Here is a 14,323-nt window from a genome sequence, read left to right as displayed (position 1 = left end):
CTGAATGCACAGAGTAGGGGGGAGGGACAGTCAAGAAGTTAGGCAAATGTGGAACTATGGTGCCTGGCTTCCTTACTTATCATGGGGCTCTCCTTGTCCCCAGGCTGCACTTTGTGACCTGTATGGCTGATGTGGTGTGCAAGTCTCATTCAGTACAGCTCCTGGAAGAGCAATGGACAATGCACCACTGCAGTATCAAATAAATCCATATTCGCCAATTAAAAACCCATCCAATATTTGGGGCACCAACAGTATCAAGCACCATGAGCTCTGACAGTGGAACTCTCAGTGCCAGTCAGAATTCCCTTACTGCCCAGGATGCCACAGCAGCTGCATAATTAGCTGTCCATGTTATGAAAAGGCAGCTGTTTGCAATCCACTTGTAAAAAGGCTTGGGGGCAGGCACAGTTTGGAGATAGAGGAAAAGCATAAACTTTTCCCAGGGCAAGGAAGCAGCAGTTGGGAAGGACCCCACGATCTGATCACAAATTGGAAAGTAGACTGAAGAGTTTGCTACACTACTGAAAAATGCATCTTTTCCTCAAGGATCTTCAAAGGAAGGAAGGAAGCCAGAAGTAAAACCATTGCCATGGGAAGAAATGCATTCAGTATCAGAGCTGCGTGCCTCGTCTGTACATTCAGAGTTTGCAAATATCCCCTCCTTCGGTATCATTTCACACCACAAAATTCAACCTTCCATCAGCAAAGACACTTTGGAGAGAAAAAAAACAAAAGGTATCTGAAAAACCAACCTCTCAGATGTGGTCACACAGAACAACATTCATGCTCTTTTCTCTGCTCCCTCCCTGCTCTCCAGGCCATTAAATCAATCTCAGTAACACACAGGTCTATCCCCCACAGCAGGGCACACAGATGGAACACTCTGCAAAGGCTTTTGTGAACAAGGTGATCACCTGGGCTGGCAGAACACGTCTTTGTTCCAGAAGACAAAGCAGAAATTAAGCTCTAAAAGAGAAGCAATGCCCCAACCTCTTTGTTTTACAACAGACCACGGTGGGAAGTACAGCCCCCCCAGAGAAAAGAGGGCAGCTGCCTACTGAACACTCCTGGGAGGTGTCACCTGCAGCAGCACGTCGGGTGCAGGCAGCCTGCAGGAAGCACACAGCGGTGCCAGAAGCTACCTGGAGAGCTAGGGGGTCGGTACCTGTCTGCCCTCGGGCTGGCAGTCCGCAGCTGGTGGCACTCTAACTAACCTTGGCACAAAGTCTTCGCTCTGCCTTAGCTCCGGTGCACAGATGGATCCACTGAGGAATAGTAGTCTTGTTTCCCAGCAGAGGACTAGTAGTCAGCCCCATAATCTTATCTTCTGTCCTATGTAGATATGGTAGATCTTAATAGCCCTATGGATGTGCAGTGTGCAGGGTTTGTGCTCTCATTTGTTTCTTCGCTTTGGTCAGGAAGGGTAACTTTGTTTAAGGCTAAAAAAATGCCATTAAACTGTGACAAGAAAGATGAAACTTGGCTAAAAGCTTAAATCATAGAACAGGTGTACCACAGCAAATTGGAGGTTTCAGCTCCTGGAGTGTCTGCAGGTAGTGCAGCTGCTGCACTGCACTGTCAGCCTGTACTAGCACACACCAGCAGCCTGCTGCTGAAGCTGTGTTACTGCAGCTGTGACCCAGCAGCTGCAACCACATCGCACTGCCCTGGCTCCCTGCTTCAACACACCTTGCTGACTGCAGCCAAGGCCTAGGTGGTGACAACTCTTACCAAGAGACCAGGAATGACTTTACTGTTCAAAGGGTGCAAGATCAGTCAAATACAGTATCCAGCACCACTGCGGGCTTGGGTGTTCTGACAGCATTTGCTGAGGTCTAATTGCTGACATGAGAACACAACCACAGATGTCATTATCTCTATGTGGGTCCAGATCAAGGAAGACAAAGAACCACATTAAAGGGTCTGCAGGCACATTCCCAAAATGAAGGCACTTGCCGCACATAATTTTTACTTCTTAAAACACCCAAACCTGTTTATTGCAGCTACTCTGAAGTCAGCTTTCTGAACAGCTAGGCATGTTCTGCTGGGTTATGTTACGCTAATGCTCACGGCTCGTGGCTCCCTCAGCAGCCAGATCCCTGCTTCTGAAACCCAAGTCAGACATCAAGTGTCTCCATGTTTTCACTGACTTCTGTCCTGCACTCTCAAAGGTCTCTGTACACCCCAGTGTCCCAGTGAGCAAAAAGCAGGGCACTAACTCACTGTGTAGGAGCAGGCAAGGCTTGGGGCACTGTACCCTGCCTCCTGTTAAGATCCACATTCAGAAGGCAGTTTAAAGTTCTGAGCTGACAGGCACTAATCCTGAGCAGTCACAGCCAGGCCTTTGCTGCTTGCTGCTGTAGCTGCAGAGCAGGGGTGGACACAGATAGCTGGCTCTGGAGCCAGCACCCCAATGAGCAGTACAAGTTCTGAGTCTTCAGCTCTACGTGAGTAATTTTTGTGCAGCAAGTACAGCAGGCAGGCAGCCACGCCACCCTCTACAGCTTCTCCTGAACTACCTCATGCCACACTGCAGACAGGAGGGTGCAATGCTGCTTACAGCTGCATCACAAACTCAATACTACTGCTCTGTTTTTATCCTTTTCTGCCTTCTTTTTTAATTAATTACCAACAAAGGGAAAACCACAAACTACTTTACTGTCAGTCCTGCTCTAAGGCTTGTCTGTGTTTCTACAAATGTTATGATTAAGTAGTCAAAAAATGAACTGATTTTCCCAGGTGGAATTTTCATCACAGCTCATGACATCACCTCACAGTTCTCATCTCTAGAGGAAGAGGGTAGCAAGCAGCAAATAAAACAGCCAGCAAGGAAATCAGTAAAGTTAGAACTAAAAATACTCAGATGATGAAGAAAGTTCACTAGCTCCTCTATTTATAGAAGGATTAAGGAAAGAACTGAAAAGCTATTAAGCTCCAAAGCAGACCAAATTGGAATAAATAGGAAGTTATTTATATGCATAGATACACAGAGAATACAGAGTAGGATGTTCTGGACTAAGTGCCAGGAAGCTATTGGTAAAGTAGGCAAAACCAGCACAATATAAAGTAGGAAAAAAAGTAGCAAATGGACAGCTATAGGCTAGAGCACTGCACCTGAGTTTAAACTCTACCCAGCAGTTCTTCTGCCAGGGCAAGCAGCTAAACCCACTAGCTCAGAGGGCAAAGCAAAGTGAGAGGAGAAGCAGGATTTAAGATGCACCACAGTGTAAACCGGAGAATCTAAAAGGGTCCAAGAAATTTGGCAAGAAAGACAGGAAACATGAGCAACATTCTAGGAACTTATCCACTGGATAGAGATGGAAAAGTAGGGGTAGGGTAGAGCAAACGGGCCTATGCCACTGGGAACATGCACACAGCACCTCTCATTCCAGAGAGCCTCCAAAGTACCTCAGAAACACAAGGGACTGGTCTGGTCCACTGCTGACAGGCAGCTCTGGTAGTGGAGCAGCGTGGCTGTGTCAGGATGGACATCTGTCAGCAGCCCAGAGCCAGCAGCTTGAGGCAGCAGTTACTACTGCCCTCCTCCTCAAGCTTCAGAAGACTTTGGGAGGGAGGGGGAAATTCAGCAGTACCAGTGAATTAGTCTCTTTTCACAGAGAGGGAATCTTTAGTGGTTCCTCTCAGCTCTTTTTGCATCCTACCTAGAGGCACAGTTTCAGAACAGCAGCCTCCAATGAAGCAGTGAGTCACTACCAATGCTGCTGCACATGGTCTGTGCTGCTATAAAAGCTGCTAAGGATTAGCACAGCAGCCCTGTGAGACTCACCTTAACACTAACAAAGCTAATCTCACCTCTTAAAAAAATAAACAAACAAACAAAAAAAAACCCAACAAAAACCCAACAACAGAAAACCAGAGCCAAAATTAAAACAAAACAAAGGGGAATGGTGAAAAAGAACAGGAGACTGGGGAGAGGGCATAAAATTGTAATTTAGAGCATTACGAAAAATCTGCAAAATTTCTCTTGGACCACATTCATTGACTAAAAAAAACCCACAAACAACCAACCTCCCCTCCCCCAACCCTACAAGCACTGTTAAGGCAAAATAAAGGAAACATGATAGTGCAGAGAAGCAATAGGCAGTACAGGTGAGAAACCAGCTACCAGTCTCCCACAACACATGCACCAAAGGCTAACCACAGAAGTATTTGCTGACAAGAGGGACAGAAGGGAGTCACTCATGAAAATCTGACTACAGGCTCATGTTTGTCTGAAGGTAAACAGTAAACAAGTCTTAAACTACAGAAAAATCCTTGTGCCCTAGATTTGCAGCGAGAGCAGCAAGCTTTTAACAACTGCTGTAGCAGGTAAGAGGTGGGCCCTGGTGTGCACAGGTGCAGTAGCAGTGACAGACAAAATGCTTCAAACTGCTTAGCAGCAAATGCAACTCGGAGCCAGAGCTGGCCTGATGCCAGCCACCTCAGCTGCTCACTAAAAGACCTTTTGAGTCTTCAGGGAAAGCCTAGTTTCAGAACTTGCTATGATCTCAGCCTTCACACACATACCTTTTTCTTTTGACTTCCTGTCTTGCTCCCTCTCTCTGCTTTTGCTTCTGTGCTTGTATGATTTCCGGTCCCGGCTTTTCGATCGCCTCCGGTCCCTGCTGCGAGACCTGTGCTTCCTTTCTGACCTGTCGTGGCTTCTGCTTCTCCTGCGGTCACGACTCCTGCACAGGCAGCAGAGATTGCAAAAGGCCAGGGTCAGCTGCTGTCACCACAGCAGTACCACAGCAACCCCTCCCGGCGCACCGAGCATGTGCAGACACAAACCATCCGGACAGCGGTGTTCAGACACAGACACACAGGTACCTGCTGCGCCTTCTGTCTCTGCTTCTCGAGCGCTTGTGGTCTCGGGAGCGGCTGCAGCGTCTGTCAGAGGTCCTGCTCGAGTGCCTGCTCCGGGAGCGGCTCCTTTTGCGCCTCTCTCTGTCACGAGCCCTCTCCTTTTCCTTCTCCTCCTCTTCACGCCGTCTCTTCCTCTCCCGCTCCTCCCTTTCCCGCTCCCTCTCTTTCTCTCTCTCTTCCCGCTCTTGTTTCTCTTTTTTTAACCTCTCGTCACGGTCAGGCTCTTCTGTTCTTTTTCGTAACTTCTCCTTCAAATAAAAGGTCACAGAAATGAAGATTCTGAGAGGAACCACTCCCAGTCACTTAGCTTGTGTGCTCTGAGGGTGCAGAGCTTAAGCTTTTAAAGGGACCTCAGGGTTGGATTTTGCCAAACACCTTCCAAACTCCTTGAAAGACAAATCCTTTGTCTTGCAGAGCTTCCCTTCCTTGTCACTCCCAAAAGAACAGAGGCATTCTGCAGCTCTGCAGAGGCCACAGATCACTCCCCCCTGCACACACACCTTTGCTGTAACCGCACAGAGAACACCAGCGCCAGTGGGAGCTGAACACAGTGTGAGTCCATGGGATTGCTGTAGGTCAGCTGAGAAGTATCTCACCCATTTAAACAAGCCCCTGGACAGCCTTTTATTTATCACAAGATGCCTCTAAACAATTTCCTGAAGTTCAGTAACTGAAGGAGATGCTTACTTTTAAATCTTCTACAGTAGCTTTTATTTTGGCATAACCCATGTGCTGCTTTCCCATCAAGTGGTCATCTACCCTGGACTGTGCATCTCCCACGATTAAAAAGGCTCCACAAACTTCACAAACTTCCATCTGCTTCTCCTGGGCTGCAAAGCTCTCAATTGTCTGTAAAAGAAAAACACTTTGTAAAGCAAGAGAAAAGTTTTAGCCAAAAGCCAGTGAAGTTTCAAACTTCACTCTTGCTGCCGTCAAATCCTCGGTAGCAGCGGAGCTAGCAATCACATCTGCAAGCTCTTCTTCAGAGCACTGCACCTGCCAGGCCGAGCAGGATAACACCAGGCTGCATATGCCGAGTCCACGTAAGCTACAAGGAAAGAGTCAATTGGAAAACAGCAAACAAATTTCATTCCTCCCTGCAAAAGATTAATTTCTACAGCCACATCTGCAGCCTCCTTGCAATCTCAGAATTCAGGAAAATAAAAATCCCTTTTCAGACAATTTCTTTGGCATCAACTGAAATGTCTGAAGTTGCAGAACAGCCATGGCATATTTCTCAAGGAAAGGAAAGCTGGAATACCCCATGAAGAAACAGGAAAAGGAATGGCAGGCTTCTGTTTAAAAGGATGGTGATGAAACAAATTCCCTGTGTCAACAGCCATTAGAAGTGCAGCATAAAGCCAGGCGATTGTCCATGCTGTGGTCTGCGGGCACTGCGCAGTAACCACCACCTGGCTTTATGGTGCACTTCTCATGAAGTCACAGCTGCAGTGCATTACTAGCACCAAAACACAACCTTCTAACATACACTCCTCTCTGTTGACAGGAGCACAGCACCTCTGGCTCTCAGTCTCTAGTCACAGCCCCACACACGGGATTCCTGCGAGGGGCAGGTTGGTGATTCAGTAAACGGGCACTGTGGAGGTTGTGTGGCACAGCTCACCTCAGAATTCAAACTGGATGCGAGCTCACCTCTAGCACTGCTAAGTGAACAGCTGCATGAGCTGTGTGCAGGAAACCCACACTCGAGGCAACAGACTGGTAACACACTGGACTAGATGTCCTGTTACTGTCCAATAAATCCTGCACAACACCTGCCTGCCCTCAGGGGTTTGGACAGGGTCATTAAGAACAACACCGGGAATCAGGCCTGACAGAACACCAAACACATCACTTACTGAAGTTGTAGACCTCAGCAGTTCTCTCTCTTCCTTTAACTGTTCAACAAGTTTCATCATTCCTTGTGCCTCTTCCACCTTCCCCTCTGAACCTAGTTCTTCAATCTAAAGGAAAATAAAAAGAACTCAGCTGTAATGAAGCAAATACCAAAAGCAAGAGCTGTGTGTTGCAGGGGTAAAAACAGCTCACCTGTTGTAGAAGTACATCAATTTTGTCAGTTAACACCTGAATCTTTTCTTCATTTTTGCCAGTAGGTCCTGCTCCCTGTCAAACAAATGGTTGGGGTTTAGTTCAAACAGCTTTAAAACACACAAATGTATGGCTTCTTACATTCAGGAATAATCTCTTGCCTCTTCTCCCTACCACTAATAGTCTAGTCTAACATAAACCACTCCTCAACGTGGCTCACTCTGCTGCTGAGTGAAGCAAGCTGTAGTCATACTAATTCCTCCTAAATCAACAGCAACGTTCAAGGCTCTGGTGCATGAAAAGCAAGACTTCTGAGCTCAAAGTGCTGGATTGCAAAGACAAGCAATAGCTGCCTGCCAGTTGAAGATACTCAAGCACAATGTAGAAGTTCCACAGGCTCTAACTTCTGAGCACAAACCAAAATGAATCTCACTTCAGCCAAACTAGCCAGCAGTGTCCTCTCTGGAAACTGCCAGAGCAGCCTGACACTTGCCTCCCCTCCAGCTGTTGCTCTACCCCACAGCCAGCAAGCTCTTTTGACTAGATACTGAGCACAGATCCTTCCAAAGCAACTGAACTTGGCATAGAACAATTAACTGGGGAGGACAAAGTGGGAAGGCTACCCAGCAGTCACGAAACTCTTAGAACACAGACCACACTCACTGCTCCAAATCCATCATGTGACAAGAAAAAAAATAAAAGCAAAGAGGTAAAATTTTTCTCACAGAGCAGAGACAAGTGGCACAGACGCCTGTCTTGCTTAAAGTTCCCCGACTCCACCATTGCCTGCCAACAGCAGTGATGGGCCAGGCAGAGGCTACAGCCCCAGTGTGGCAGCTGACGGGGATTTCGCTCCACCAGCTGCTGAAGGACCCAGCACTTCCCTGCTCCTGGAATAGCAGCATGACACAGCTCACTAGTGGAGAGATGCAGCTAAGGGAGGGAAGGTAAACTGAGGTCAACAGGGCAAGGACAACACATGAGAGGCTCAGTCCTCCCAGGCAAAGAACAGGTCCTGATTCTGAGACAGCAGACAGGGTGAGCAGAGAGACTCTTGCTGCCTGTGGAGCAGTTGGCTTGTCCATTAGGGCTAGGTGCATCTGCTGGCTAACTGATTAAGAGATTTATCTAATGGGAATCCTCTTGCAAACAATGTATTTTACCTGAAGACACAAGGTGAAGAGAACAGGAAGACACTATCTAGAGGAAAAATTGCCTCAGTGCCTCCTCCAGACTCACCCCAGAAGACTGCTGATTCTGTGAGAGTGCCAAGCGAGCATGGCCTCTTCGGATCCTGCGCTCCACCTCTGCCAGCAAGCTTTGCAAGTAGCGCAAGAAGTCTCTCTCATAGCCCACCTTCATAAAACGAGAGCTCTTCTCATACCTGCCAAAGTGTTTCAGAAATGAAAGCTCATGTCAACCCCTAATGTATGAAGAAGCAGCAACATCTGCCATGTGCCCAAGTCTTGCTCAAGGCAAGACAATCTTACACATTTCAATGAACGTTTAGGTAAATCAAAAAGCAGCCAGTGGCAGGATTGCTCTAAGGAGGTTTCAGTCACAGCAGACACTATTGCATGGACACAGCACCCAGCACACTACCCTGCTGGCACAGACACAGGGTATCCACAGGGACCCAGCACACTTACTGTTTACGGAGATTTTCATCATGAATTTTTTCACAAGGACCTAAAAAGACCAAACAAAAAGTATAAGCTTGCATTCTTGAACACTGCATTCACATTCAATCAGCATTTGCCTGTGCACCACAACAGAATGGAGCTGTAAACACTTTACAGGCACTTGTATACCTGCTTTTCTGCTTCCTTTGCTTGGAGTTTGAAAGACACATCAAAGAAAAGGAATGTCAATATGGATAAGTAATCATAAACCCAAAGGAGAGTCTGAATAACATGTAGAGTCTTAGAATAAAATAGAATTCCCAGATGAATTTCTACATTGGCAAAACTGCACAAACAAAATAATACTTTAAACACCTGGGGCCTAAAAAAAAAGGAAAAATTACATAGGAAGGGTCATTTCATGAAGCATTTCTAAGCTTCAGTGGTTTTTGTAATAAACTGGCTTCTTAAAACATTTCTCTTCAGACTACATGGCCCGAGCTTGAGGGCAGTCCTGCTTTTGCCCATCTTTCCCACCTCGCCAAGGTCTTGGATGGACTGGTAAGTCCTGGCCAAGGCCAGAAGCCTGCTTTCCCAGGTACCCTCTCCAAACATTCTGTCCTCACACCATCAGTCAAAAGCCACTAGTAATTTAGAGATGCCATCTGGTGGAACTATTACAACGAATGAAACCCCGAGGCAAAGCTCACACAACACCAAGCTAAAATGCTGACCAGGAATAGACCAAACTATAAGACAACACTCCAGGAGAAGAAAACCACCCCCACACACAGAGTAATTCAGCTTACACTGTAAGAAAAACAACATAGGATCTGAAATAAATATTGTTGTTAAAGCACTACATTACTGGCAATCCTTTAAAAACAATTTTTAAAAAGGCCTGTTCTCAAAGTGTTTTGGCAGCCCCTTAGGCAATAAAAGCACAGTTTGCAAACAAAAGTTGAATTGTCATGACGTGCAAGTGAATAAAAGGACATGACTTCCAGACTTACCTAAATCAGAACGAGTGTTTGTAAATAATTCAGCAGGGCAAAAGCCACAAAGGTAGTATTTACAAACCTGAGAGAGAAGAAAGAAACAGACATCATTTTTTGCTTTCTGAATTAGCATTTTTAGGTGATTGTTTCTTTTTTCTAAGCTACAAAGTAAAAATCCCTTTGTACACTGCAAAATGGGGCACTCCTGTTACTTGGTAGCAGCAAGTGCTACCAGGTGCATCCCAGCTGCAAACGTCTCCCTTTCTGCTGCCCTAACAGCCTTTCTTCATGTCACTTCTGTGTGTTTCAGATGAAGCCAAGTGCCATCCATTTGTGACTGCCCTGTAGCAGGCAGCCAATCAGGTTGGACTAGGTAAAATTTACAGCGGGACTCCTCAACCATGAACACCTCCAACCACAGACACAGAGAGGCATGTTCCCCTGAGCTGCTCTACAACAACTCCAGCCTTCCCTCTTCAGTGCTCCTGGCTTGGCAAGCAGGAGCCATCAGCATTAACTCAAATCTCTTTTATTATCACTTTTGGATACTTCTCCTTTGATCCAGGATAGGACACTATTGTAGCCCTATGATGCAATTTAGCAGAAATAGTTCAGATAACACACAAAATCAGGGAGGACAAAACCTGGTTTCAGAACCTGCTGTCTTCTCTGGAAGCAGATTCAAATATTTGTTGAAATATCAAGCTGCTTCAGTGGAGTAGTTCTGGCATGAACTCCTGCACTGATCAACAGATATTCCATTTCTATGTTCTCTTTCTCCTCTGTTTTCTCATCTTCACATCCCAGCATCTAGGGTAGTGAAAAGACACTTTCCAAAAAATGCTTCAGGGATTGCTCAGATGATTTCCTAAGACACAGGGAGCACAACAGTAATGGTCTGACCACATAATGCTGTATAAAGATCTGTGAAAAAATGTGCAAACTGGCCTGTTACAGTTGTGAAACATGTTGCAAGAAAACGAGCAAAGCAAAAGCTCTTGGAGGCAGAACTGTGATGAACAGCAACAACCAAAAAAACCAACCAGTCAGCCAACCAACAACCCAACAGCAGAAATAATTAAAATGATTTCATGAAGCAGCACTGCTAGGAAAAGCCTCCTCTTGTGGCTGACATTTACAATCAAAATCTGTAGTAAGCAGCACCGAAATATGCAGCTAAAACACGTGTCACACGTGGTATTAATTGTGTACTAAAAAATGCTCCAGTTTTGGATGCTGTAGTATCTGCTCAGTTACTTGACATTCTCTCCCAAGCAGCAGCCTGCAGAGAATCACTCAGGTTCAAGTGGTTCAGGCTACCCTGTCTGCAGCAATCTTCTCCCCCTCTCACGCCTATTGCATGAAGCTCTTCAACAGAAACACATGACTTGAGAGAACCTTGCAGGATCTTTAAAGGTATTGCTCTGGCTTCGCTTCACCCCATGAACATCTTCCTTGACAGGCTGGAGATGTCAGTCACCTGCACTCATCAATCTTAATTAATGATGAGTAAGAACAGAAAGGACCAAGAACTGGCAGAAGCTCAGAGGCTTGGAAGGCCCTAAATGATGTGCCTCAAATGGCATTACTCAGCCCTGGCTTGGCACTCCAGCACAAGTCAGAAGTCACATGGAAACATATCCCACATGTGCAACAGCACAGCAACAAGAAATATGGCATGGATGCCCTGGCAGATAGCAGGCACTTCTGATTGCCATTTGACAAACAATTCTGAAGGGTCCACCACCAGGGTGGAGTAACAGAGAGGAATCTTCCTGCCCAACTACTGCAGCAGCACTGGCCACAGTTGGCTCCTCCAAGCCCTCAGACTCTCACATTTCAGTAAGGCTTGGACACAGACACTTGGAACTCTTCATTTCTTCATCTCCAGTGCATAAACCCTTCAGCCTCTCAGAGCTGGGAAGCACTGTCCTTCACCTAAAGCTGGCTAAGATGACAGCAAGTGTGGCCAGCTCTTCCAGAGCCTGTGAACCAATTCAGGCCTCTCCAACATAAAAAAAAAAAAATATTGGTTGCTCTGTAGCATTAATACTTCTGTATGAATACCTTCCTCTTCTGCAATAAATTATTTACTGATGCAGAAGTATCAGTATAGTTGAAGAAAACAATCAGGCAAGTGAACTCCTTCAGGCAGAGAGCTCCTAGTGAAAAGGCTGAGAATAAAGCCCAGCATGTTATGACTTACACACCAAAGCCTAGACAATTCCTTCATACAGGTGAGTTTAAAGTTTACAGGCAGCAGACATGCTATGAGCAATGCTCTCCATTGAAAGCCTGCAGTTCCCATCACTGTGTTGAAGATGCAACTTAGAGCAGCCAGAGGTGTGTGATTCTCCCTCCTCCCAGTTCAACATTCCAAGAAAATGCTAAGGGGAGCAGGAGTGAAATGGTTTTTGCAGCTTGAACTACAGAAACTCCTATCACACAAGTACTAAACTACTGTAACTGTGACATTCTCTTTGGACATATACCATAACTCAATTTTTTTTTTTTTAAATGCCATGAATGAGGAGAAAAAAATATTTCAGCAGTGTTCAGGAGCTGTTACAGGAACTTTGTAACTACCACAGACTTTTTGTGAAATAACTTCTGACTGTGGTGGCTGTCACTACAAGTCACTCATGAACACTCAGCCATACTTGGAGAGAAACTCCACTTCAAAAAAATCATGAGAAAATTAATCACTTATAATAAGTTCTGTTTGAGCTACTTATTGCATAAAATTAATGAATCACCACATTAGCAAAAATAACCAAACCAACAAACAAAACAACTACACTACTAAACAACAGTACTGTTTACATTAGCTCCTCATCAGGAGCTGTGGGACTCCTCTGTCTGAGCAAGTATGGAAGGAATCAGGTTCTTCTCAGCAAAATCCTCGGTTTCAAAAGTCTTGTGATTCTTCCCCGTGCTACAGCCTCCAGACAGCTAAATCAGTATGTATGCATGCACCCTCCTGTTTCTTTCTCTAATGCCACTCTAAAAGCGATCTAAAGACATCTGTCTTCGGAACTACAAACATCTGTCTCACCTCCCTTCGTGCAAGCCAGAAGAGCAGAATTCTACGGCGGGAGCTTTCAGCCACCACCGGGCCTGTCAGACCTCCCCTAACCCCGTTTATTGGCACTCCTGGAGAACAACACCTCTCCTCCCTGCGCCCAAACCCAAACACAAGGCCTCTCTCCTCCCAGCAGCCCAGACAACAGCCTTGCTATGGCGGGATTCTCCTCCCTCCCGGCGACTTGGTTCCTCCTCCTCCTCGTCTCAAGGCTCCGCGAGGTTCCCGCGCAACGGCCCCGGCCTAGTCCGCTCCGCCGGCGCCATGCAGGAGCCCCGCAGCCTCCACAGAAAGGGCCCGACCCGCACCCGCGCCCCAGCCCCAGCCCGGGAACCCGCCTCCCCCCACCCCCCGCGGGCCCCGATGCAGTCCCCGGGACGGGAGAAGCTGTAGGCCAGCACCCGCGGTCCATGTCTCTACGACAAAACCCGGGCCCTGCGAGGGGGATGGGAAGGAGGGAGGGGAGAGGCGGCTCCGCTTCACTCACGCTCTCATGGTCCCACCGCACGTTGCTGCGTTTCTCATCCGGGGCCAGGTTTCTGTCCCGGCCCATAAGCTCATCTAGGAGCTGGGCGGCCGATATCATCGTGTCCTCCTGACCGATTCCCCCCTCGCCAAGTACCGGGTCCGCCGCCGCCTCTCCTCCCGAACCGATCGCGCCGCCGAAAGTGACAGAGACAAAATGGCGGCGCAGCGGCTCGCCCTGCCCACAATGCACCGCGCGGCGCCGCCGCCTCTGGGCCTGGCAGAGCGCGGCCGAGCCTGGCCGGCCGCTCCGAACCCACCCGGGCGGCTCCTGCTTCGAGGTGGCGGCAGAGAAAACGGGGACGGATCTGGGCCCCTTCCTGCGCCCCGGCCCGGAGATGTCGTGGGCACGGCTGCTGAGGGGCCCGGCAGGCGAGCGGGTGCCAGGAGGCACCCCCGCCGACGATAATGCCGCAGAGAAATGTCACAACGGTGCGCGGTGGGGAGCGAGGGACAGCGGGTGCCACGCAGCCGGTGCCCGGCAGGCCGATGTCCTACCCCGTGAGCTGTCATGGTGCTGGGACACAGCCCAGGCACACAGCTCAGTGGCAGGAGCCTTTGCAATGCTGTTCATGGCACGGGCCTGGGCACAGGCAGAGGGTCATGGTAGTGCCCGCTGCTCCCTCGCAGCACCAGAGACATCAAAACCATCCCTGGTGCAGTTACCTCCTGAGGGCCCCTGGCAGCGAGGATTCCCTTATGGATTCTGCTGGAACCTTGGGAGAAAACAGGTGCCCTTCTGATCTGTCTGGTCTTGGAAGCAGTCTCTGCTCATCTGGTTAGGGGTTTCCTCTCTACACCTGACTTTGGAACGCTGATGAATTTCACACACCAATTTTCAACTATTTCCCCATTTCTCAAGAACACTTTGAACATACTCAGTGCATGATTTTATTGATTCATTTTTGTTGTTATTTTTAAACTACATTTTTGAAGAGCTTGCGATCTGTATAGGTGCTGATGCAGTAACCTCCCGGGACTCCATGCAGATTTGCTCGTAGTCCCGAGGTCTCGGTGCCGACACCAGCCTTGCCTGTGGGCAGAGCTGGCTGTGACACCTCTGGTACCTGGCGCTGAAGGCATCACAAAGTTCCTTCTTCCACTGCAGAGTTTGATCTGCAATTTATAGTGATCTAACAACCCATTTGAACCTTTAGAAGAGTGTAATTGAAATCAATGCC

At 47.7% G+C, this 14,323-nt stretch overlaps 1 protein-coding gene across 3 annotated transcripts in view; it reads right to left on the bottom strand.

Annotated features, from left to right (window-relative positions):
* LUC7L3 (LUC7 like 3 pre-mRNA splicing factor) overlaps window positions 1-13,318 on the bottom strand; it is a 15,459-nt gene extending 2,141 nt beyond the window's left edge. For all 3 annotated transcript variants that reach the window (XM_054170922.1, XM_054170920.1, XM_054170921.1), the window contains exons 1-9: window positions 13,105-13,318; window positions 9,551-9,617; window positions 8,565-8,604; window positions 8,155-8,299; window positions 6,916-6,990; window positions 6,726-6,830; window positions 5,554-5,715; window positions 4,831-5,114; window positions 4,528-4,688 (exon numbers count right to left, since the gene is read on the bottom strand). In XM_054170922.1, coding sequence (XP_054026897.1) covers window positions 4,528-4,688; window positions 4,831-5,114; window positions 5,554-5,715; window positions 6,726-6,830; window positions 6,916-6,990; window positions 8,155-8,299; window positions 8,565-8,604; window positions 9,551-9,617; window positions 13,105-13,203 — 1,138 coding nt within the window. In that variant the 5' untranslated portion in view covers window positions 13,204-13,318. The remainder of the gene's footprint in view (window positions 1-4,527; window positions 4,689-4,830; window positions 5,115-5,553; window positions 5,716-6,725; window positions 6,831-6,915; window positions 6,991-8,154; window positions 8,300-8,564; window positions 8,605-9,550; window positions 9,618-13,104) is intronic.
* Between the last annotated feature and the right edge of the window lie 1,005 nt (window positions 13,319-14,323).

Source organism: Dryobates pubescens, chromosome 20, assembly GCF_014839835.1.
Source record: "Dryobates pubescens isolate bDryPub1 chromosome 20, bDryPub1.pri, whole genome shotgun sequence".
NCBI classification, from domain to species: Eukaryota; Metazoa; Chordata; class Aves; order Piciformes; family Picidae; genus Dryobates; species Dryobates pubescens.
The sequence above is the reverse complement of the archived record's forward strand: the minus strand, read 5'-3'. Positions and strand labels throughout refer to the sequence as shown.